This window comes from Geotrypetes seraphini, chromosome 1 (genome assembly GCF_902459505.1).
Source record: "Geotrypetes seraphini chromosome 1, aGeoSer1.1, whole genome shotgun sequence".
NCBI lineage: Eukaryota > Metazoa > Chordata > Amphibia > Gymnophiona > Dermophiidae > Geotrypetes > Geotrypetes seraphini.
This window is the reverse complement of record NC_047084.1, coordinates 500,357,686-500,384,137: the sequence shown is the minus strand read 5'-3', so window position 1 is coordinate 500,384,137 and position 26,452 is coordinate 500,357,686. Positions and strand designations below refer to the sequence as shown.

At 42.9% G+C, this 26,452-nt stretch overlaps 1 protein-coding gene across 1 annotated transcript in view; it reads left to right on the top strand.

Moving 5' to 3' along the window:
- Positions 1–244: 244 nt before the first annotated feature.
- The window catches only part of FRMD3 (FERM domain containing 3), a 210,714-nt gene continuing 184,506 nt past the window's right edge, over positions 245–26,452 (top strand). The window contains exon 1 of the mRNA XM_033927453.1: positions 245–634. Coding sequence (XP_033783344.1) covers positions 494–634 — 141 coding nt within the window. The 5' untranslated portion in view covers positions 245–493. The remainder of the gene's footprint in view (positions 635–26,452) is intronic.

Sequence of the window (26,452 nt, the reverse complement as noted above, 5' to 3'; positions counted from 1 at the left end):
GAGTGGGGTGCTTCCCCTTGAACTGACCATGCCTCCAGGATCTGCTGAGTATCCTGAGAGTCCATTATAAAAAAAAAAATACACAAAGAACAACAAAAAGAAACCGAAAGGAAAGCTGCAGTTTGTACGAACAAGGGAGCAGGGCTCTCCAAGCTGTCCACTCTCTCACCTCTCCCACAATCCAGAGAGGAGCAGGGGAGGGGCGGAGCATTGTGGGGGGAGGGGAGGGGTGCATGTGCTCGCATCCGAGCCTGACGCAGCCACAGCAACAGCGCTCTGCCCTCTGCACCGGCATCCCCTCCCTGCCTCCCCCCACCCCTCCACCCTTTCTTCTGTCAGTCGCATCCCACACTTTCTTCCCAAACGCGCATCTTTTCAAATGGGCGGGAGGAAGAAGGAGCGCGCAGATATGTTTTCTTTCTGCTAAGAAGAGATCGTCTCTCTCTCTCTCTTTTTTTTCCATTCTTTTTGGTTGTTTTGTTTTCGGTGGTGTATGTTTTCCTGTGAGTGCATAAGAGGGAACAGGAGTATAAAAATGATTCGTTTCCGGAGCTCCAGTGTGAGATCCTTAACCCTGGAGATGAAATGTACTGTCAGGCTGCTGGATGACTCCGAGATCTCCTGTCAAATTCAGGTCAGCATGTACCATTTCGCTTTGGGGGGGGGGAGATGGGAAGGGGGGACAGGACTGAGGGGTGTTATCCCCAGGGGGATATGATAATGTACCGTGCCCCTCCTTTGGGAGGGAGGGGGAGGGGGGGGGGCAAAAGAGCAACAATAGCAGGGCAGAAGGTGTATGACAGGGAAACTGCGTCCCAGCTGTCACCGCTGGTTGAACCCGGAGGTCGCGCGCAGTTCCCAAGACTTCCCTGCGCTTTTAGGGCTTTTTTATCTCCCTTGTTCCGCGCAGTAGCTTTGCTGCTCTGTCAGGCAGGGCAATGACGTATAGACACGATCTGGTTTTCCGGGCAAGCAAATCATCATTTTATCGAATAGGCCCGAAAGGTTTGCAGGATGTTCTGAAAACAAAAAAAATAAAATGCTGAACTCCTGAAACTTGTTAAAGCGAGATACGGGGCGCCCGGTCTGCAGATGTTCCAGCAGCGGAGTGCAGACCTCGCCCAGCTCGGGAAAAGCTCAGCTCTTGTACAAAAAAAAAAAAAAAAAAAAAAAGCAGCAGTTTTTCTGTCTCCCAGTCTGTGGCAGAGGAATTTGCAGCTATCGAAAAGGATGGTGATGACCCCCCCCCCCCCCCCAATATTCTCGAAGGCAGTAATGGGTTGTTTACTTTGTTTTAATGTTGCTATCCTCCACGTGCTTGGAAATTAAAATAATTATGGAAGGGACTGGAAATATATTTACCATCCAGCCTGTGGTGAAAGATCACTAAGCTTTGGCTATATTTAACCAATGGAAGAAACCACAAGCATCTGATGACTGGTCTGTTACAAGGACTGGTGTTTCTCTGTGGAAATGCACAGTCTCTGAAGTCCAAAATGCAGCTAGTTGAAAAAATAATACATTTACTGTCAAAGCAAGCAGGTGGTACCTGCTGCTATAATGCTGTGTTTGTCCTGGTCAAACCTTCCAGTAAAGTTTTGTTTGAGAACAGCAAACCTAGTCTCCATGCGTTATGAATACAATGTGGAAAGGGGTAAAACACGGACCTTATGGACCTCGCGGATCTAAAACCGCACATCCTTAAAAATCCGAGGTCCGTGCATTGACAAGTCCGCCTTTGCTTTCCCTGCAGCTCAGCTCAGGCCCACGGCTCCCTCATGGACCTCACGGATCCGCGAGGTCTGTGAGGTCCGCGTTTTACCCCTTCCCCTTAAAAATCCGAGGTCCACACCACTTTTAGTCTCTGGCTCTGACAGAGCTCTATGACAATTTAACTCTGACAGATCCTAGCATAGGGAGGGAAAAGCATTAGGATCCGTCAGAGTTAAATTGTCATAGAGCTCTGTCAGAGCCAGAGACTAAAAGTGGCACGGACCTCGGATTTTTAAGGATGTGACATGCAGTTCAGATTTGTATGGTCCGCGAGGGTGCCAGGGGCCTGAGCTGAGCTGCAGGGAAAGCGAAGGCGGACATGTCAATGCACGGACCTCGGATTTTTAAGGACGTGCGGTTTTAGATCCGCGAGGTCCATAAGGTCCGTGTTTTACCCCTTCCCATTTTTAAGGACGTGCGGTTTTAGATCCAGGAGGTCCGTGAGGTCCGCATTTTACCCCTTCCCATACCCCTTCCCATACAATGTTGGTTGACCAAATTGTTCTTGTTTATGTTTTAAGTAGTAGTTTTCCTGGCAGTGGACTGCACCCCTCAGGCTGCCTGTGGTGGAAGTTCCTGGTCCAGAACTGAAGTTTGGGACTTTCAGAGGAAACTTTAGGGCTGTTATCAAATTAAAATCTTCTGACAAGAGGCTAAAGGGGCTTTTCACTTTCAGAAAACGTAAATGCTGCTCTGCGTGGGGTATCCTTCACTTTCTCTGTGGAAAATTACCCTAAATTCCAGTCCAGTTGAAACAGGACATCCATCTCACTCTTCTTCCAGTGGCTTCTAATGCACTTTGTAAATACATAAGAACATAAGAAGAGTGATTAAAATGGTTAAGGGGCTGTACAGTGAGAGATTAGAGAAACTGGGCCTCTCCTCCCTTGAAAAGAGGAGACTTAGAGGGGACATGATCGAAACATTCAAGATAATGAAGGGAATAGACTTAGTAGATAAAGACAGGTTGTTCATCCTCTCCAAGGTAGAGAGAATGAGAGAGCACTCTCTAAAGTTAAAAGGGGATAGATTCCGTACAAACGTAAGGAAGTTCTTCATCCAGAGAGTGGTGGAAAACTGGAACGTTCTTCCGGAGGCTGTTATAGGGGAAAACACCCTCCAAGGATTCAAGACAAAGTTAGACAAATTCCTGCTGAACCATAACGTATGCAGGTAGGGCTGGTCTCAGTTAGGGCACTGGTCTTTGACCAGAGGGCCACCGCATGAGCGGACTGCTGGGCACGATGGACCACTGGTCTGACCCTGCAGCGGCAATTCTTATGTTCTAATACCATTGGATAGGTAATAAAAAAAACTCTGTAGGGGTAATTGCTTAACTCTATGCCTATTAAGAGAACTGTTTCAAACAGTTCTAAGTGCAATATTGATTCCCACACTTGATTATCGGTTTACCTAAGTATATGTACTTCGGGCACTACAACTGGTGCGAAATGCCGCTGCTTGATCGGGGGGGGGGGGGGGGGGGAGGGGGAGGGGAGAAGTTTCAAAGTTTGATCATATCACACCAATTTTAGTGAGTCTTCATTGGTTGCCCATATCAGCTCGAATTGATTTTAAGGCACTTTGCATGATTTATAAGCTGTGGCATACATAGAAGCCAGTAGTGATAAGTAATCTCTTCAACCTATACCAGCCAATTCGAACATTGCGCTCTGATGAGAAGCTCTTCTTAAAGTTCCATCTTCGAAACAGGTGAAATTGTCTCGATCTCATCGTTCGATGATTGCGGTGTAAGGCGTTCTATTGTGGAACGCATTGCCAGTTGAAGTAAAGAGCGCTTCATCCTTGCTAAATTTTAGGAAGTTGATTAAAACAGTGCTGTTTGAAAGATCTTTCTCATTAAAGTGGGAAGGTAGAGGTTGAGTTAATGTATTGATCTGGTTTTTATACTATTTGATGTTTTTACAGTGCTTTGTCTATATGTTTGCCGTTTAGTGTCAATTAGATGTTTTAAATTATGAATGTTTTTCTGTACCTTGCTTAGAACTGGGTTATTTTAAAAAGTTTCAGGATGTGTGGAAACCATTAACGAAGTATTGTAAAGATTAATTCAAAATTGGTTCCCTTATATTTATTTGTTAATTTAAGGTGCAGGGAGGGGGGATTTTATTATTACATGTTTTATATGATAATGGAATATATGGGAGGGTGGGTTGGGATAGGGATGGGGATAAGAATTTGTGAGATGTGTCAATGATTATTTCTAAGTGATGTATTTCTTGTTTATGTGATTGAATATATTTTAACACTTAATGTAATCTTGAAAATGAATAAAGAATATATAAATTTTTAAAAAAATTTAGGCACCTATTCTAAAACAGAATGTAGGCATCTAGTTTCCTTTACAGTAGAGATCCTCAAATCCAGTACTTTAAAGTCCACAACCCAGCCTGGTTGTCGGGATTTCCACATTGAATATGTATGAGATGTATGTATGTTTGCATAAGAAATCATGAAAACGAGGCTGGGTTGTGGACCTCAAGGATTGGATTTGAAGACCCCCCTGCTTTATAGAATAATAGCAGGACTGGCTGCATTAGCACTTACACCAGCCATAGAGCTTTCATGATTGCGTGCATCTAAATTCAGTGGTTGAGATACATACCCATTTGTAGTACAATAAAACCTTGGTTTGTGAGCATAATTCATTCCAGAAGCATGCTTGTAATCCAAAGCACTCGTATATCAAAGCGAATTTCCCCATAGGAAATAATGGAAACTTGGATGATTTGTTCCACAGTCCAAAATCTTTAATACAAAATACACCGAAAACATGCTTGTAATCGAAAACAATCGTATATCAAAGCAAATTTCCTCATAAGAAATAATGGAAACTTGGACGATTCGTTGCACAACCCAAAAACTTTAATACAAAATACTATACGTACTTGAATTGCAAGACCGCTAATTTAGAACAGTCACTACACTCCTGCAGCGTCAGAGAGAGAAGAACCATCGACTCAACTGTGATGTGTGTATACTGTATGTACTTGTATTGCAAGACATTGCTTGCATATCAAGTTAAAATTTAATCAAATGTTTTGCTTGTCTTGCAAAACACTTGCAAACCAAGTTACTTGCGATCCAAGGTTTTATTGTATTCTATAAGTTAAGTGTGTGAGTCCCACCCATGCCTCTCCCAGACTCTGTCAAAGTGTATGCCTACCTGTAAAATATGTGTGTATTTGCAGAGCAATGCTTAGGCAGATTTTGGGAATTTACATAAATATGTGCATACATACCAACGCATATGCCGTTATTCTAATCATTTATACATGTAATCAACACTAGGGATTTTTCAGGTAATCTGAGGTGGAGGTGCTTTGACACGCAGCTCCTGATTGATGAGGCCCGACTTTAGTGCAGGAAGAGGCGGTCGAAGCATATCGCGAGTGATTTCCTTCACGCGCCGGTACTCCGGCTGCTCTCTCCTGCCTGGTCATTCGCGGTCAGAAAACACCGCGAATGACCAGGGGAGCACTGTACCGCTTATAGCCTAAGTGATTTATATTCAGGTACTCAAGCATTTTCCCTACCTGTCCCGGCAGGCTCACAATCTATCCAAATATGATTGTTTTATCTGCATACTAGCTGATGCCCCGGCGTTGCACGGGTATTTAATTATAGCAATAACACTGTAAATGGATTCAAATAAAAATACTTTATAGTGGTGAATGAAATTATTTTTTTACAGCTTTATAAAAAGTACAATATTCAAATTATAATGTGAAATATTTGACAAAATGAATACAATACAACTAACACAAAACTTGATTATAAACAACATTTTTAGTTTCAACTCCAGGAGAAAGAACATATAAATTCTTGGGTGAACCCACCCTTGAGCAAGCAACATAGAGTTGGCCATGGGAAAAACAGGGGGATCTTAAATCCACTCCACAGTATGTAATAGTCTGTCCCTGTGATTTGTTGATTGTGATAGAGAATGCAAGTCTCAATGGAATTTGCAAGCTCTTAAACTGAAAAGGAAGATGTGTTGCAAGTTTCGTTCAAATCGGGCAAGCCGTTTTTGCGTTGGCAGCTTTTTACAATTTTTCCATTGACATGAATGGGTGAAATCAGATTTTCTGTTTGTAGCTCCGCCCACGTGTGCAGGTGGGCCGCGAGACCCCCAGAACATATCACCCCAGGTAGTGAGGGATCTGCATACCAAGTTTAGTTCAAATCGGGCAAGCCGTTTTTGCATTGGCAGATTTTTACATTTTTGCCATTGACATGAATGGGTGAAATCTGATTTTCTGTTTGTAGCTCCGCCCACGTGTGCAGGTGGGCAGCGAGACCCCCAGAACATATCAACCCAGGTAGTGAGGGATCAGCATACCAAGTTTCGTTCAAATCGGGCAAGCCGTTTTTGCGTTGGCAGCTTTTTACATTTTTTCCATTGACATGAATGGGTGAAATCTGATTTTCTGTTTGTAGCTCCGCCCACATGTGCAGGTGGGCCGCGAGACCCCCAGAACATATCATCCCAGGTAGTGAGGGATCTGCATACCAAGTTTCGTTCAAATCGGTCAAGCCGTTTTTGCGTGATCGCGGCACATACACACACACATACATACTTACACACATACATACCTCCGATTTTATATATATAGATGATATAATAGAAAATGTTTATAATATGAGGTTACTGAATAAGTAGAATATTGAGAATGGTGCTTGATCATATATATATATATAATTGTGTACCTGGGGCAGTGGAGGATTAAGTGAGTTGGTAAGGGTCACTAGGAGCTATAATTGGAGCTAACATCAATTAATGCCTAATTTAACAATGAACCCCTCCCCCCCCACACATACATACACACACTTTTACAAAGCAGTGCTCATGGTTGCTGCACAGCAAAAGCTCTGAAGCCCTTTAAATCTCTATGGGCACCATCTTCCGCTCCCCTCTCCGAAGGGGTTCAGGAGTTTTTTGGCTCGCTCAGTGTTGTTGGGGAAAAAGGTGATTCTGCACTGTTAGATTTCCTCGGATTCCCCCACGCTCTCTCATTGGCGTACTTTGATGTTGCAACAGGCCTCTATGGAACGTTACAATTTTCTTCTTTGGACACAGATTTGGGACGAACTTTTAGTTTTGGTTGGGAACCCTTTTGGCTCACCTTAACACACAGAGCTCGTAGTCATTTGTTTAATGTCTGATTTTTATCCTGTAGCGTATTCTGGAATTGACAAAAAGATGCACATTTAGATATTAGTTAGGGCCTATTTTACCCCCTCCCAGTTTCATAGAATGGGATGTGCCTCGGATCCTCTTTGTTTGAAATGTAATCACTTTGTTTCATGTTTTTTTTTTTGGGCATTGTTCCAAACCTTTTGGAAGTGTTGCGGAGCCTTCATTAGACACATTCTGGGCCAGTCCCTGCTGCTATCTCCCGAGGTGCTCCTTTTTGGGAAGGGAGCTCAATTGTGGGTTCGGAAGCCTGTTATTTTGGATTTGAAAGCAATTTTGAAAGTGTGGACCTCACAGGATTCCCCCTCGTATTGGAGTTGGAGACTGGCTATCCTTAAGTTTCTGGGTTGGGAGGCTAAGGATGCAAAAGGCACCTCTAAGCGGGAAAAAAAACAGTTTTTAGCTGTTTGGGATCCCTATCTTAATTCTTTACCACCTCAAAAGCGCAGCCGAATTTTGAATTTGCTTTAAGTCTACCCTGTTTTCCACTGCTTTTTGGTATCATTTTCTACCTCGTCTCTATCCTGGGGGGGGAGCTAGCCTGTGGTGGGGAGTGTTGGGGGGGGGGAATTAAATGTTCACTTTGGTTTTTTCTTGTCTGGTCCTTTTTTTTTCTCTCATTTTTGCTGCTGGCCATTGGGATGTGGGACTAGACATGTATTGCGGGGTGGGGAGGTTCTATCTTAGTTTGGAACAAGTGGGAAAATTGTTGATGCCTTGATTGTTATTATTGTTCTTTTGTCATCAATAAAATTGTTTCGAATTAAATATTAGTTATTGCTAATTAGCGCCAATAATTGATTAAATTGCACATGTAGATTGTGCACAGTTTTTAGTGCCTTATATAGAATTAGGGGGGGATAATGTATGCAACGCTTCTCTAGTTCCCTGTACAGTTTCTGCACAGAACGTCAATCCTGCTGCTAAATAGCTACAATATACACGTTTCCATATCAGTTGGAGCAGGCTCCTATGTTTCTGTACATTTTGGACTACATTTAGTGCATGCATCCAAATTCGGGCACTGAAAAAAAATGGGTGTCAGGTCAAAAGCGCGCCGGGACAAAGGCACGCCGAAGAAAATGACTGTTTTAAAGGGCTCTGACGGGGGTTGGGGGGAACCCCCCCACTTTACTTTATACAGATCACGCCGCGTTGTGGGGGCGTTGTGGGGGGTTTGGGGAGTTGTAACCCCCCCCCTCCATTTTACTAAAAACTTCACTTTTTCCCTAAAAAACAGGGAAACAGTTAAGTTTCCAGTATAATGAGGGGGGTTACAACCCCCAAACCCCCCACAACGCCGCCACAATCTGTATTAAGTAAATTTGGGGGCTTCCCCAACAAAACCCCCCGTCGGAGCCCCTAAAACCACTCTTTTTCTTCGGCGCGCGCTTCCATCTTGCGCTCAGTTGTCGGCGCGCGCCTTTGTCTTTGGCAGTTTTGTCTATGAACCAAAAAATGAGTTCTAATCTCTATTCTATAAATGGCACTCTGAGTTGGGCACTTAGGCCTGGATTCTCAAACTGGCGCTGATTTTCTAGTTAAAGACAGGTGCCCATACCTCCGTTAAAAACGCAATCCAAATGGCGTTTTTAACTGAGATTTGAGGCACATACTGGCACCTAAATAGGCATTTTAGGCCGCCAAGTGGCAAAGTAGAGTGGCCAATGCCAGATGTGGCATTAGACAGTCTAAAGTGCCTACATAGGCGTGATTCATGCGAGGATAGGTGCTGGAAATGTAGGCCTGAAAAAACCTGGCCTACATTTCTGGTGCCTGTATTTCGCATCGATGACCTGCGTAATTGACACGGGATCGGCGGCTGCTTTTAAGGTGGTCACAAATATCACCGCCGGTTCAAGAATCCGTGCCTTAGTGCTGAGATTTGCACGTAGTATTGGGTGTGAGGATTTAGACCAGTTGAAACTGGTATAAATCCTCGCACCTAAATTAGGGGCGGATCTTTTATGAATGCCCCTCCCATAGCTATGTCCCCTCCACATTTGCATGCTAAAAGATTTATGTGTACATCTTTATAGCATAGTGCATAGCAAAATACACATGTATATCCAGGTTGTTGCCAATTATCACTCAATTATTGAAGCTAATTGGCTCATTAATTTGCATATGTAACTTTGAGCGCTATACATAGAAGCCAGGGGCAAATGTCAGTCCTGCTGCTAAGACATACCGAACATGCTAGAACATACATGTTTCCATGGCAATCAGAGCAAGCTCCTAAGATTCTGCACATTTTTTTGTGTATGATTTATTGCCTTGGTCCTAAGAATTTTTAAAATTGTGATTGTTGATCATTGTGGTTGCTGTTTAATAGAGATGATAGTCTTTTTGAATGACTGTCTGCTTTCCTATATTTTTATGGAGTTCAGTTTCTTAATTTAACCCCCCCCCCCTTTTATAAAACCATAGAGTGTTTTTTTTTTTAGCGCTGGCCATGGTGGTCACAGCTCTGGCGCTCATAGAATTCCTATGTGCGTCGGAGCTGTTACCGCCGCAGCTGGCGCTAAAAACCGCACTACAATTTTGTAAAAGGGAGGAGGGGTTAGAGTTATTTTTATTGTATTTTGCTTTGATTTTAATAATAAAAAACCCCAATTTTAGCAAATGTTATTAAATGTAAACTTCAGTGAACACCTCTAATGTGTAGCTTGTTATGTTGGTCCTTGATCCATTTCAGATTCATGTTGTTCATTTGTACCAGTATAACGCTAGAAGGAGAAATTGTTTCCATCTATTTTCAAACCCTTTGTACTGGTGCACTTGTGATGCTGTTAAACACGCTGCATGGGTTCAGCAGCTCATGAGAGACTCTTTATGAAATGCAGATTGGCAAAGAGCAATCCTTAAGAGTATCTGTTAGGGCTACCTCTGCCTCTCACCTCCATTCCACTCTCATTCCACTCTTCACTGTCAAATGTGCAGTCAGAAAATGTCAGCAGGTCACTTAGAACGCTCGCCTTTGGGTTATAAATCCACCCCCTCTTTTAATAGTCTTGATGACAGCTTTCCAGCCAGACTGTTGCAGTGTGTGTGTGTGTGAGTGAGAGAGTTTTACTGTACAGTACAGTATTCTCATTTCTTTATAAAATAAATTCGTCTCTAGCAGCACACCTGCTGTGCATCTGTGTGCTGCTAAGAATCAGCATGTATGAGTCTCTCCACTTATTCTCAGACTGCAGGACCACCACATACTGGGTAATTTCCCTCGGGATCCCAAGCGGATCGCATCTCAAGATATCCTACAATTTAGGAGAATTACAATGAAAACAGATCACTAAAAAAAAAAGTCAAAACTCATCTCTTTAAACAAAACAGTCTTTAGAGCCTTACAAAATATTGGGTAGGACTAAATTACCCCAGGTCAGTTTTATAGGAGCCTGTTATATCTGTAGAAAACTGTTCTATGTACCGTATTGATTTACCCCATAGTGACACTAAGGTGGGCTAGTTAAAAGTAAAAGTCGCTAGTTTCCCATTGGTGTCACTAACCTGCAGTATGTCAGCGCCCTGTGGTAAGGAAAACAACACCAACATTGACCTGGCATTATTTTTCCAGGAATAGCGCCATCTTGAGGTGTTCACCACAAGCCACTTTATGCATGCATTTCATACTTTGTATCTCATTATTTTGTACCCCACGGCAAGTTTAATTAATGTGTTTTACAGTAATACAGTGTACTTTATTGCCATTTAACATGCGTTAGTGGACCAACAATATGCATTATTACCATAACTATCCCCTAAAATTCAGTTAAAATGGAAATGGCTCTTATTGCTGCTTAGATTTAAAATATTGTTCTTTTTCTAAAGAGGAGGCGATAATATCTCTGTTTCAAGCTTTAGTGAGGCCAGAGGTAGAATAGGCAATAAGGGAAAGGGTATTTGATATACCGCCTTTCTGTGGTTTCAGTCAAAGTAGTTTATATATCATATACAGGTACTTATTTGTGTACCTGGCACAATGGAGGGTTTAGTGGCTTGCACAGAGTCCCATGGAGTGGTAGTGGGAATGAACCCGGAAGCCGCATCTGCCGCCCAATGGCGAAGCCGCAAGGACCGACGTGGCACCACTGCCAGAGTCATCTGTTTAGCCAAAGCTGTTTTCCTGGTTCTCAGGCTACTGCACTAACCATTAGGCTACTCCTCTACCTTGGATAATATTGATGAGCCACAGAAAACCTAAAGTGTATCTCCTTTCAGTGGGGGAAGCCACTGTTTGTCCTGGGAACGTTGCTACTATTTGAGTTTCTGCCAGGTACTTGTGACATGGATACTGGGCTAGATGGACCATTGGTCTGATCCAGTACGGCTTAAGGTTGCCAGATTTCCTCTTTGAGAAAAAAAAAAAGAGAGGATGCCTGGCCCCGCCCCATTCCGGCCCCAGTCCTGACTTTGAGGTGATTGTCTTCTTTAATTTGCAGAAGATAGTGACACGTGAGACAGTGCATATGAGGTCAGTTTAGAGACTGGAAGGACTGGTTCCTGTGTTCTATTTCAGACTGACTGGTTTTGAAAAACAAACCCTGTCAGTCATAACGTTGCACATTTGAATAAAGTAGCTTTTTCCCCCTGATAGGATTTGTAGATGTGAGTTGAGAAAGTGGTACAGTGATGTAAGCTCTGAGGAACAAATATGTCCAGTCAGGGGAAATGGATTTTGCTTGATGAGATGTACACCTGGTATCCTTTATGTGACGTTCACAGCAGTGCCCTCTAAGGTGCACTGCTGGCATGTCTACGTGGCCAGTCCATTAAAAATGCTGGCCCCTCCTATATGCAAATGGATTGTTTTGGACATGTTTCATCTGGACATCCTATTCTTCAAAAATGGCCAAAAAGATAGACACCTTGCTAGTCCAAAGATAGATGTCTTGCTAGACCAAAGGTAGATGTCTTACTAGGCCAAGATATCTAACGGGTCATTTCCGGGAAAAAAAAAAAAGATAGATGACTTACAGTTTTGATGGGTGGGTGGAATGGGATAGGGATGGGGTTAAGAATTTATGAGATGTATCAATGAATAATTCTAAGTGATGTATTTATTATTTATGTGAGTGAATATATTATAACACTTTATGTAATCTTGAAAATGAATAAAGAATACAAAAAAAAAAAAAAAGATATATATTTCAAATCTGATATATTCTAATGACAAAATAGAAATAAAATGATTTTTTTCTACAAAAAAAAAAAAAAGAAAATGGCCATTTTCTCTATTCGATTTTTGGACATCTTTCTTAAGACATCCAGACTCAGACTTAAACATCCTATCAAAAATGGCCCTCCATGTGCATAACTGGGAAACATGTCCATGGCCTAGAGGCAGACCACAATTCAGTTTCAGATTTAGCACTGAAATTGGACTGAAACCTGAAACTCACTACCCTGCCCTTCTGATCACCAGCCTACTCATAGGCCCTCCCTGGGCCTACCTTAGGAAGGTCTACTGGTACCTTCAGGGCAGGAACGAACCCCACTCATATCTGCCCCATTGTAATGACTACTACTAAGACCTTATTGTTAAAAATTTAAAATATGTTAACAGTTTCATTCTTCCCCATCCCCAGCAGTCATATTCTCTCAATCCTGTCATCATTTATAAATGGCTAGAATCAGATGCCTTACCTCTGATGTTTTATTTCAAAAAGCTCGTCAAACAGTTGCTACTGCCAAAATTTTTCCTTGGCTTCTGTAGCAATCCTCATTACCCCCCGCCCCCTCAAAAAAAAAGAAGCCCAATCACTTTTTGAAATGTTTACGGTAATTTATAACAAGAGCAATTGCTATTCCACTTCACTTATGAATACAAAGTCTTGATAGTACAAACAATAGCATAATTAAAACAAGCTGCATATATCCCATTCCATCGTGATCTACATCTGGAATAACATCTCATTCTTACCCTCTTCCTTTACCTTTAGTAGGTTTGAGCTGGGTGGTGCTGGAAATCCTGCACTAGGCTGCATCTCAAGTCTTGCAAGGCTTATGACCATGAAACTGGTCAGAATTTCTGCACCATGCAGCTCAGATCTACTGAGAGCTGCACACTGAAGTGAAGTGCTCGGGCTTTATTGTACTGGAGTAGCTGGAGGGAAACAGATCGGTCTCCAACAAGGTAGTTTCCCTGGATCCCCCATATCATATGAGGCCCTAAGTCTGCCTCAAGCTGAAGGAAGCATAGTCTGCAGGCAGGTTTTGGGGACCCCTCCCCAGGGCCTTTGAATGTCTAACGCCAGTCCAAAACTCCAGTGACATCATTCACCTGCGACAGCTGCAACCAAATGATGTTACATAGTAACATAGTAACATAGTAGATGACGGCAGATAAAGACCCGAATGGTCCATCCAGTCTGCCCAACCTGAGGAAACATGGTTTTTCAGGGTTTCTGAAAACTCAGATTTGGGGGCATGGGAGTACTGGGTGGTGTCAGTTATAACCGAAAGTAAGAAGCCCTAAATACATTGCAGAGTCCTGGACCAAAAAGGCTAAGGGCTCCTTTTACTAAGGTGCGTTAGGGCATTAACGCAAAGAGTAGTGCATGCTAGACACTAATGCCAGCATTGAGCTGGCGTTAGCTCTAGCCGCATAGCCCGGGGTTAGCGTGCGCTAAAAACGCTACCGCAGCTTAGTAAAAGGAGCCCTAAGTTTATGGATCTGGCAAAAGTCCCATACTGCATCCGCATTAGATTTTGCCTGTATAATTGCCTTGGAGCGGCTGGGGCACGGGCAGTGTGTCTGGGAGGGAATGCATGGATGGGAGAACATCGCAGGGGAGGAGACATAGGCATCCTGGGACTGTCTGCCAAGTCTCTTCCCTGAAGAAGCCCTTTCTGGAAACGTCAATCGCTCCTCCTAAACTTACTTGCTCCACTTCATCACTGACGCTGAAACCGTGGATTGAAGACAAAGTTTTATTTTATTTTTCTTTCCAGCTTATGATTTATCTTTAATCTTATCTATTGTTTTGCCTTTTGTCTTTGTTTTGTTCTATTTCTATCATTTAAATTTCTCCAGAATTCTACTGTTCAACGGCTCCCCCTTCTGCTTCTATTCCTTTCTCTCCTCTCTTCTACCTTCCAAAGTATTTAGATCAATGCTGTCTTGTTAAAATGTTTATTTTATTTTTATTTTTCCTCTAACTCTACTTTTCACTTCTCTATTACCCTCCAGGTACTTTAGTTAGATTGTGAGCCTTCGGGACAGTAAGGGAATTTTTCAAGTACCTTTCTTATTTCTAATCTTAATGTATATTTTCTGTAAACCGCTTAGAACCTAACGGATGTAGCGGTATATAAGAAATAAATTACATTACATTACATTACATAATTTTAACTGTCAATTTTTTTCCCATTCATAAGCTGCAGAAAATTAAAGCTGGCGGAGAAAGTGTGCTGTCTCAAAGGAGCCCTAAGCTAACTTGGAAGCATGACACACTTCAAAGCTTGACTCTTGCATAATTTTTAAATCTAGTCACAGGACTGTTGGCTCTTAGACAATAAGAGGACTGACAACATATATGAATATCTATTACTCCTACTATTTATAATTTCTATAGTTCTGAAAGGCATAAGCAGCGCTAAATATTTACCATGTACTAGATGGTCCATGCTCAAGTTTTCAAGTTTCAAGTTTATTCGAAATTTGATGAATCGCTTATACATAAAATACTAAGCGAATTACATTAAAATCCAAATTTATACATACGTTAAAATACAAAAGAATGATAATAACAAATCAAAAAAGGGGTTAGACCTACAGACCAACAGACTTGACTGGATGGAAAGGAATGAGGGGATAAGGTTACAATATTAATCATTTTAAGAAAAGGGAGACAAAAAAAGAGAAAAACATTAGGAGGGGTGGTTTTTTATTATTATTATTATATTTTGATAAAGGACTGCTGCACTGTGATTATTCCATATAGGAGGTAAAAGCATCTTTAAACAGGAAAGTTTTTAAATTAATTTTAAAACGGCTAATGTCTTTTTCGTCTCTTATATATTGGGGGAGAGAATTCCAGGTTTGGGGGGCTACTACTGAAAATATATCATGTCGTCTGGTGCCGATCACTTTTAAAGAAGGGACTACCAAAAGACCTTGGGTTGATGAGCGAAGGGAGCGAGAAGAGCTTACAATCTAATTTGGACAGACAGGACATATAGGGATGGGAAGTTTCTTGCAGACATAGGTGCCATACAGTGGCGTATAGTGAGTGGAAGATAGGAGATGAAATGAGCCTTGAACAAGTAGGCTTTTAGCTTGGATTTGAATACTATTAGGGACAGTGCCTGATGTAATGACAGCCTGTTCCAGGAATAAGGTGCAGCAAATTTGAAGGGATGGAGTCTGGAGTTGACAATGGAGGAGAAGGGTACTGATAGGAGGGACTTACCCAATGAACAGAGTTCGTGGGAGGGGAGCATAGGGGAAGATATGTGAAGAGAGATACTGAGGGGCTGCAGAGTAAATGTACTTGTAGGTCAGTAAGAGGAGTTTGAACTGTATTCTGAAATGGATGGGGAGACAATGAAGTGGCTTGAGGAGAGGGGTGCGAGTAATGTAAGTATGGCAGCTCTTGCGGCATGCAAGTTGTGCAGCAGAATTTTGAATGGATTGAAAGGGGAAGAGATGCTTGAGCAGAAGACCAAAGAGAAGCAAGTTGCAATAATCTAAGCAAGAGGTGATGAGGGCGTGGTAGTGGTTTTGGTAGTGTGCTTGGAAAGGAGTGGCCAGATTATGGCTTTAGCGGTTTGTTGGAGGAAGAGTTGAGGTGCAGAAATTGGTGGTAGGGCAGTTGAAGGAGAAGACAAGGTCAAGGCAGTGGCCATTCTGGTGCATAAAGGTGGTGGAGCACTGCTGGTGATTGAATGAGAAAGTTAGAGCGAGAATCCTGGAAGTGTAGGAGTCGGAGGGGTTGTCAGCATGGATATTGAAGTCAAGAAGGATGAGGGAAGGAGATGAGGGTTCAAGAAAGAAGGAGAGCCAGGAGTCAAAGTCAGTGAGGAAGGAAGAGAGGGACTTATCAGGGGATCAGTAGATGACTGCTATTTGGAGGGACAGAGGAGCGAATAGACGGATGGAGTGGACTTCAAAGGAGGGAGAACAGTGAGATTGAAGAGGAAGGAAGACAGAAAACAAACGGCCTCTTTTACAAAGCCATGCGGCAACAGCCTCGAAGCCCTTTAAATCTCTATGGGCTTCGGGGCCATTAGCGCAGCGTAGCTGCAAGCGAGGCTTTGTAAAAGAGGCCTAAAGAGTAGGTTTAAATGGTCAATATTCTCAATGGAGAAGAGTAAATAGAGGGGTTTCCCAGAGGTCTATGCTGGGACTGCTGCTTTTTAACATATTTATCAGTGATCTAGAGATGGGAATAACTAGTGAGATGGTTCATAGTCTTAAGTGTGGGAGACAGCCGCGCGCCGACAAACGAGCGCCGACAATCAGCGCAAGACTTCAGCATGCTACAGAAAAACTTTCTTTTAAAGGGCTCTGACGGGAGGTGTTGGTGGGGAACCCCCTCACTTTGATTGCGCTGGCGTTGGAGGGTTGTAACCCCACATTATACTGGAAACTTAACTTTTTCTCTATTTTTTTAGGGAAAAAGTTAAGTTTTCAGTATAATGTGGGGGGTTACACCCCCAACACCCCAACATAGCAGCGCGATTCCTATTAAGTAGAGGGGGGGTTCCCCCCACCCCCGTCGGAGCCCTTTAAAAGAAGGTTTTTCTGCGGCGCGCTGAAGTCTTGTGCTAAATTGTTGGCGCTCATTTGTCGGCGCACATCTGTCTCACGCGCTTAAGACCCGTCACCAGTGAGATAATAAAATTTGCTGATGACACAAAGTTATTCAAAGTTGTTAAATCGCAAGAGGATTGTGAAAAATTGCAAGAGGGCCTTGTGAGACTGGAAGATGGCATCAAAATGGTAGATGACGTTTAATGTATGCATCACGCATGTGGGAAAGAGGAACCCAAATTATAGCTATGTGATGCTGGGTTCTATGTTAGGAGTCACTGCCCAGGAAATGGATCTAGGTGTCATTGTTGAGGATACGTTCAAACCCTCATCTCAATGTGCAACGGCTGTGAAGAAAGCAAATAGAATGCAGCGTTCTCCCCAGAAATTTTTTCCAGCCGGGTGGCATGAAAAAGTAGCTGGGTGGGGTGGGCGAGACAGGGAAATTTGATGGTGGGGAAAATTAAGGGCTCCTTTTACAAAGATGCGTTAGCACCTTAATGCGCGGAATAGCGTGCGCTAAATTGCCGCGCATGTAGCCGCTACCGCCTCTTAAGCAGGCGGTAGTTTTTCAGATAGCATACGCTAATCCGGTGTGTGCGCTAAAAACACTAGCGCACCTTTGTAAAAGGAGCCCTAAATGTGTACTATTTTTATTAATTATTATTTTCCAATATTCACTATTGCTTCCTTTTTTTAAGGTTTGACACTTGTGCCAGAATATTTTTACTAAATTTAAGAAGTATCCAATTCTAGAAGTGAATAATTAGATATTCACCTTCTTTCAAATGGTATAGAGCAGTGGTCTCAAACTCAAACCCTTAGTGGGGCCACATTTTGGATTTGTAGGTACTTGGAGGGCCACAGAAAAAAATAGTTAATGTCTTATTAAAGAAATTACAACTTTGCATGAGGTAAAACTCTTTATAGTTTATAAATCTTTCCTTTAACAGTTAAAGGAAAGATTTATAAACTATAAAGAGTTTTACCTTATGCAAAATTGTCATTAACTATTTTTTCTGTGGTCCTCCAAGTACCTTATTTTTTCTGCAGCCCTCACATTTAAAGTTTAATATCTTTCCTTTCTCAAAACTGACACATTTCAATCACTATATTGAAAATAAAATCATTTTCCCTACCTTTGTTGTCTGGTGACTTTATTTTTCTGAAAACAACGAACAGACTGCAGATAATGTACAAAGATGCAGGCGTTGTTTATTAGTAAATGCAGTAACATATTCAACCTTATAGCCAACCAAGGGACCCTACACGGTCCGTGTTTCGGATAACCCGCCTTCCTCACGGGTCCATGATGGTTAAGGTATAAAGCAAACTGCATAAAAGATAACAAACACACGCCAATCATGATCAAATGGGGTCAAGCAAGTCTTACACAATGCCATTTGATCGTGATTGGCGTGTGTTTGTTATCTTTTATGCAGTTTGCTTTATACCTTAACCACCATGGACCCCTGAGGAAGGCGTGTTATCCGAAACACGGACCATGTCGGGTCCCTTGGTTGGCTATAAGGTTGTATATGTTACTGCATTTACTAATAAACAACGCCTGCATCTTGTACATTATCTGCAGTCTGTTCGTTGTTTTCTGGTTGCTGTTGTTTACTACAGACTACATTGGACTTTCTTTCTCCCTTTTGTGCATCGACTTTATTTTTCTGTCCATTTAACTATGTTTCCAGGGTCTTCTTGTCCTTTGACTGTTTTTCTCTCCGTCTTCACTTTCTGCCTTGCATCCATATTTGGCATTAACTTAATATTCAATTTTTCTGCTTTCTTTTCAAAATCTATGTTTCCATGTCTTCCCTTCTATCTCTCTCTTCTTCTGTCCCTATTTCCATGGTCTGCATCTCTTTCTTTCCTTTCTCTCCATCCCTCCTTCCTTCCTTTCCCCTGGTCTGGCATCTGTCTCCTTCCCTCCCCCAACTTTTTATTTCTTTCACCCTGCCCCCTTCTTTCTTTCTCTCTCTATCCATGCCCCCATTCTTTCTATATGTCTGTCTGTCTTTCTCTCTCTCTCTCCGTGCCCCCTTTCTTTCTTTTATTCTTTCTCCATGCCCGCCCTTTCTCTCTCCATGCCCCTTTCTGTATGTGTCCCGTTTCCCTTCTTTCTTTCTGTCTCTCTGTCCCCCCCCCAAGCCACCACCATTGGGGAACAGGCCGCCACCGCCGCAATCGGGGAACAAGCTGCCGCTGCCACAATCGGGGAACAGGCCGCCGCCGCCACAATCGGGGAACAGGCCAGTGCCGAGGTCTTAACTCTCCCTGCATATCTTCCACAGCGCAGGCCAACCTATTCACGTCACCCGACTTCAATTCTAACGTCGGGGAGGAACTTCCAGGCTAGCCAGGCAGCATTTGGCTGGCCCAGAACTTCTTCCCCAACATTAGAATTGAACGTTGGGTGGCGAGAATTGGTCGGCTCCGAGCTGGGGAAGATATGTAGGGAGAGCTAAGACCTCGGGCGCTGACCTGTTCCCCGATTGCAGTGGCTTGGGGAAGGGAAGCAGATTGGGGACCCCTGCTTTAGGCAAGGACAGATTGCGGGCCGCAAAATAGTCCCTGGGGGGCCGCATGTTTGAGATCGCTGGTATACAGATTTAAAAAAGGGAAATGCGTTAATGAAATCATTAGGTTCAATCTAGCCATTTATTTCTGCATGAATTTAAACAACTAAAAAAAAAGATAAATATAGCTCATCCAGTCATACAAGAAACATCTCTACAGCACCTCTAATAATATTTTGATCACTATATTCCTTCCTGAGGTCTCACTGAGGATATGAAATAGATGCGATCCCCACTTCCAAACCTCTTCCACATAATTTGAAGGAGACCTGTGTGATCGCACTACAGCAAAATAAAAAAGTAGCAGATAAAAATCAAAGTGAGAGCTAGGCAAAACAGTTTAGGTAAAAATGCAGGTAATAATTAGCAATGTATTAAAAATATTTTATTTTTATTTGCTTATAATGTCATTTGAAAGCTGTTTGATGTTAATACAGCTTTAATTTAATTCATTATAGTGTGTGTGGGGGGGACAACACCTACATCAACAGTAAAGTTAGCATAGGATCATTAAATCCAGTGGCGTACCTAGTATATATGACAGCCAGTGCTGATCATTTTTTAATAACCCCCTCCTCTATATAAAAAAAGTTATTTTTGGTAATAATCCATGAGTTACACAACAAGGGTGCACCTAGGAAAAGGCAGCATCTTAAACACTGCAGTGAGCACTAGAACACCAACACATGCATTGTAAAACTAAACAAGCCAGATCCTGCACAGTCAATTGATCCTGTACAGTCATTGCTAACAGAAAGCCATGTCCTTTTCATACACACAGAACAGAGATACACCCTCGCCTAATATGGAATAATCACAAACTAAAAATAGAAATATGTAGACAAAAGTTAAACTGAAACGCCAATAAACCAGACTCTGCATACAATGCAACACCACAGAAACAGTGACACATACCCTAATACTGTGCAAAATATAAAGACAGTAGATGTAAATTTGAAAAAACTGCTACATAACAATCACCACTTTACAAATTAACAAATATAAATAAAACAGGGAAGAGAGAAATAAGAAAATATAATTTTATTGGACTAATCCATTTTTCAATTAGTAGTAATTAGCTTTCAGAGGCCAAATCTTTCTTCAAGACAGTACAGTATACTGCTGTTATGGTATCCTGTCCTGACTTGAGGAAAGGGGTTTAGTCCCCAAAAAACTGCCTTATTTCCATTTTCTATTGATAAACTTTAATCAATACAGTTACAATACTACTTGATTCTACATAAAGCAACAACAAATTTTTTTTCCACCTTTTGTCGTTTTTGCTTTAATCATCTTCTCTTCACTCTCTTCTTTCTATTCAGCAGTTGTCCTCGCTCCCTTCCATGCAACATCTGTCCTCTCTCTTTGCCCCTTCCACCCAACCTCTGCCCTCTCTCTCTCTCCCCCTTGCATCCACTGTCCACCCTCTCTGCCCTTTCCATCCAGTGTCCGCCCTCTCTCTGTTCCATATGGCATCTTCCCTCTTTCTATGTCCCAATAAACTGTATATCCTTTGCCCTTTCTCTCCTTTGTACTCTGTGACCTTTGTACTTTGTGCCTTTGTACTCCTGTGCCCTTTCTCTCCATTTCAGCTTCACCCCCCTCTCCATTTTTTTTGTCTCCACCACTTCCCCTATGCTCTGGCACCTCTATCCCCTTCTCTCCCCCCATGCCCTGGCATCTCTCTCCTCTCCTTCCATCTCCCCCTTCCACTCCATTATCTGGCATCTCTTCTCCTTCCTTTCTCTCCTTCCTTTCACCTGGTCTGGCATCTGTCTCCTCCCCCTCTCCCCATATGCCCTGATATCTCTCCCCCCTCCATGGTCTGGTAGCTCCTTTCCTTTCCCTCCCTCCTATGGTCTTGGCATCTCTTTCCTCTCCTCTCCCTTCCCTGGTCTTCCTTCTCCCCTCTCTCTCCCCAATTGTGTGCAGCAGCAGCACTTCTCTTCCTCTCCCCCCCCTCCCCAATTGGATGTTGCAGCAGCATTTCTCTTCCTATCCCTCCCCTCATGCCCTAGAATCTCTCTCCTCTCCTATGTCTCCCTCTGCTTCCTTGCTCTGGCACCTTTCTTTCCTTTCCCTCTGGTCTGGCATTTGTCTCCTTAGTTTCCCTTCCCTCCCCTCCCCCATGCCCTGGCATTTCACTCCTCTCCCCTACCCCCTCCATTATCTTGTAATCTTCTCTCCTTCCTTTCTCTCCCTCCTTCCTTCCTTTCCCCTGGTCTGGCATCTGTCTCCTTCTCCCCCCCAATAGTCTGGTATCTCCTTTCTTTTCCCTCCCTCCTATGGTCTTGGCATCTCTTTCCTCTCCTCTCCTTGGTCTTCCTCTCCCCCCCCATTGGGTGCAGCAGCAGCATTTCTCTCCCCCCTAATTGGGTGCAGCAGTAACAGCATTTCTCTCCCCCATCTCTTCTCCCCCCCTCCCCCGCCTCGGTCGGCAGATTCGCTACAGGCTAAGACAGGAGATAGGTCAGCGACGGAGGTAAGCTTACAACTTGTAGCTCTTCCTTGCTTCGGGCCTTCCTCGCTGCTGGGTCCTGCCTTCATGGAAACAGAAAGTAGGCAGGACCTGGCAGCGAGGAAGACCCGAAGCAAGCAAGAACACCAAATTGTAAGCTTTCCTCCCTGCCCTATCTCCTGCCTTAGCCTGTAGCGAATCTATTTCTCGGACCTACTTCATTTCTCTTCGGTACCTTCTCCCTCCGTTAGCAAGCAGCAGTTACTGAAGCACGCAGCTGCAAGCTTCCGCCTCTCCTCTTTCCGATTGGTTTCGCTTTGTGCAGGAGCGTCTTGTGCGATAAGCTGCAGAACAAAAGTAAACACGATGTCGGGGTTCTTCCTGTTTGTGCACTGGGTCATAATGAGCCTGCAGCCCCTGCCTCCAACTGCGACTGTAAAAATCGACCAGCAGTAGGAAAATTGTTTAAAAAAGTAAAGCTGAAAACCCTTTTTTTGGCGCTTAAAAAAAAAAAAAAAAAAGTCAGGCGGAGGCGAATTTGCAGCCAAGATGACAGCCGGGCGCTCACCTAATCTAGCCGGGCAGGGCGCCCGGCTGAAAGGCGCTGGGGAGAACACTGGAATGTTAGGAATTATCAGGAAAGGAATGGAAAAAAAGATGAATCACTTGTTCATTCTTTCCAAAAATACTAGGACTAGGGGGCATACAATGAAGCTAGTAAGTAATAGTTTAAAACAAACCAGAGAAAATATTTCTTCACACAATGTGTAATTAAAAACTCTGGAATTTGTTGCTGGAGAATATGGTGAAACCAGTTAGCTTAGCGGGGTTTAAAAAAGGCTTGGATAATTTCCTAAAAGAGAAGTCCATAGGCCGTTATTGAGATGGCTTGGGGAAATGCACTGCTTAATCTTAGGATAAGCAGCATAAAATCTGTTTTACTATTTGGGATCTAGCTAGGTACCCGGGACCTGGGTTGGCCACTGTTTGAAACAGGATACTGGGCTTGATTGACCTTTGGTCTGTCCCAGTATGGCAATTCTTATGTTCTTAAGAAGGGGTTGATATGTACAAGATGGCAAGAATAAGAGTCCAATACCACCTCCAAGACCAATTGTGTGGGGTGTAAGTAAGAATATGTGAGAAATAGTAGCCTCCATGACACGGGGCCGGCAACTGAAGCTGTCTTCAGGGCAGATCCAGGTCTCAGTTAGTGCCAGTGGGTGGAGAGTTTGAGAGAGAAAGAGGTCATGGATGAATGTAAGCTTGTTGGAGACAGCTTCTTGAATATGAAACCGAAGCATTACTCAAGACTCAGGACTTGCTTATCCACTCCTACTCTAGCTAAGATAATATTCAAGCACCTTTCTGATCTCATGTGAAACTTTCTTTAATTAGTCTGCTTATTTTCTTACTCCTGTTACTCTCTCTTATCTATATGCTCCTTCTTTGCTTACACCCTCTGCTGTCTATTAAAATGTTTTATTGTGTATTGTGCTGATATTGTAATGTAGTATGCTATGCTGTACTTTGTAACATTATTTGAATATTTTTACTGCTGTAATTGTTTGTTGTCTATGTTTGACTAATTCTTACTTTACACTGCCTTGAGTGAATTTCTTCAAACAGGTGGTAAATAAATCCTAGTACATAAATAAATGTGGCATTTGCTTGTATTTAAATGTATATGCTTCTTGTAGAGAATGACACAGTGACTATTTCCCGTGGTTAGCCGCGGGTAACATGCAGGAACAGGGGAAAAAAAATCAACTGGTGGAGCAGTGAATGGCTTTGTCCCTGCAGTAAAGGATCTGCCTCAAGTCACCTCCCTTCCCACCCTTCCTGGTCAGCAGCCTCCTCGCGATCATGGGTCTAGCAGCCCACCCCCCTCCCTATCGAAGGTCTAACAGCCCCCTCCCTTGCTCTCAATCACAGCTACCGGCAAAAAACCCCCAAACAAATCTAAGACTCCCCCATCGGCCCTTTTGCGCCTCCCGGGACGGGACTACCAGCCTCTTAGAAGAGTTTGTAGGACAAAGAGGCAACATCACACACAGAGCTGCTCAGGAACGTTCTTCCCATCGAGTTCCTCCTTTCGATTTAGCTTCTGGCGAAATGGAGACAGGGACAAAATTTTCCCCCGTGTCATTCTCTAGCTTCTTGTTTGCTAGTGTCTGGGTAATAGGTACAGTCAGAGCACATTGTGATGTCATCAAGCATTTTGACAACTTTCCTGCTGTTGATTAGTGACACTGGTCAAAAAAAATGGAAGCTAGGCATTGTGAAGAATTCACACATCCCCTTGTTTACGATTACGTTATATTACCTATCTTTCTCTGCCAGTTTTATCAGATTTTTCTTTAATAGCTGTCAGGATTCCTAGCGGAATAGATTTAGCATTCCTTTGTGGCCTTTGTGTGTCACAGATGGAGACTTAGCTCAAAGAAAATCTGTAACTGCAAGGCTCAGGTTAACATTCCTTCCCCTTGGAGAAGCAAGGAAAACAACAGAGCTGATCTTTCCAATGAGATACTGATGTCCATAGGGACACCTTGCAGACTGTGAGCAGACTAGAATGATGTCTCACAGAAGGAACTGGAAGGGCAGACAAGCTGAAGAAAAGAGGAATTTGGATAGCAGGAAGGAAGAGATTTTTGGATAGAGAATTTATTCCCAGTGGCGTACCTAGCATATGTCACACCCTGGGCTGATCATTTTTTAATACTCCCCTCCTCTATTTGAAAAACATGATTTTTAGTAATAATCCACAAGAGTATACCCAGGAAAAGACAGCATCTTATACACTAGAACAGTGGTCTCAAACACGTGGCCCAGGAGCCACATGCGGCCTGCCAGGTACTATTTTGAGGCCCTCAGTATGTCTATCATAATCACAAAAGTAAAATAAAACAGTTTCTTGATCATATGTCTCTTTAGTTATAAATGACAATATTATTATTAAGACAGCCAAAAGGAAAGATTTATAAATTATAAAGAGTTTTACCTCATGCAAAATTGTCAATTCTTTAATAACACATGAAATATTTTTTCAGAGGCCCTCCAAGTACCTACAAATCCAAAATGTGGCCCTGCAAAGGGTTTGAGTTTGAGACCACTGCACTAGAACATTAGTACATCCATTGTAAACCTAAACAAGCCTGATTAGTACTGATTGATCCTACACCGTCAGTGCTAACAGAAAAACATGTCTTTCATACACATAGAACACAAGTCGGTACATGATCCAAGATGGCCGACAGTCCCAGACGCTGAATAGCACGCTGGAGAAGACTACTTGAAAAATTTATTTTAGAGTGATTTACTTACTTGAGATGCCGAAGAGGAGAAGCCGCAGCGCCGCTGGAGCCTCGCGGTGTTCAGCAGTCCCCTCATTCGGCAATATTGAAGAACTCCTGCGTCGGATGCAGGATATCCCGGCAGTGTCGGCACCCCCCCCGCTGGAGACGCCTCAGAAGGGCGGAAATGAGGTGATCTCCTTGGGGCTAGAGACTACGCTGAGCCCCGACGCTAGGGCACCTCCCCCACCTCCTCAGGTTACCAGCTCCCCACGAGTGGAGGAGCTCCCGGAAGAAGGCAAGCACCTACCCTTGGAGGCCAGGAAGAACAGAGAGGGGAGCGTGGAGATGGACTCCCTGAGTTTTCAGGTGAGTCCAAGAAGTACCGAGGATTTGGAAACATCAGGGATCATTTCAGCCCAGCAGAAGGATTGCCAGAAACAGCTGATAACCGGTGAGACTATTCAAATTTCTAATCTTTCATATGTTATTGAAAAACCCAGAAAAGTAACACTGGACTCAATCTGGGACTTAGTTGCTGACCTAGCCAAGTCTATTAAGCCCCAGCTTTTGCAGCTGGAAAATAAAATTACTCTTCAAGAAACTGAGATAAAAAATATAAAAGTTGAAATTGATGAATCCAAGAACTCTATTGTGAATATACAACAGGAGTTAAAAGCATCAAAACAGCTTAGTGAAGCAATGGTAAAAGATAACACAAGTTTGCGTAGAAAATTGGAAACTTTGGAGAACTTTTCTCGTAATAATAATCTCCGCCTGATTAATTTTCCTAAGATAGCCTCGGTGACACCTAGAGATATGTTGAAACGTTATATGGTAGAGATTTTGGGTATTCCAGAGGATACATTACCACCATTTACTCAAGTATACTACCTACCAATGAAAACTACTAAATTACCACTTAAACAACAGGAGGACAATCAACCACTTAATGTTTCAGCAATCTTGGAACTTTCGGATAGAGAGCTTGCATCTCCGGCAACATTGCTTCTTACGGTGGCTCTTGCACCAGATAAAAACTGGTTGCTTAGATTGTACTTTAGAAATAAAATGAAAGAATTTCTTGGACATAAAATATTAATGTTTCCAGATTTGGCACGGGAAACCCAGAGAAGAAGGCGAGAATTTCTTTTGATGAAGCCAGGTGTTATATCTCTTGGAAGGACTTTTTTCCTACGACACCCTTGTAAATGTGTAATACAGTACCATATGAAGAAATATGTATTCTTTGAGCCATTCCAGTTGACAGCCTTTCTGGCAGGAACTCGACTGGATGAAGGGAAATCAAGCGAGGTGCAATTGAATAAATGATATCCTTCCTCAGCTAAAGGATTTTGTTTTCCT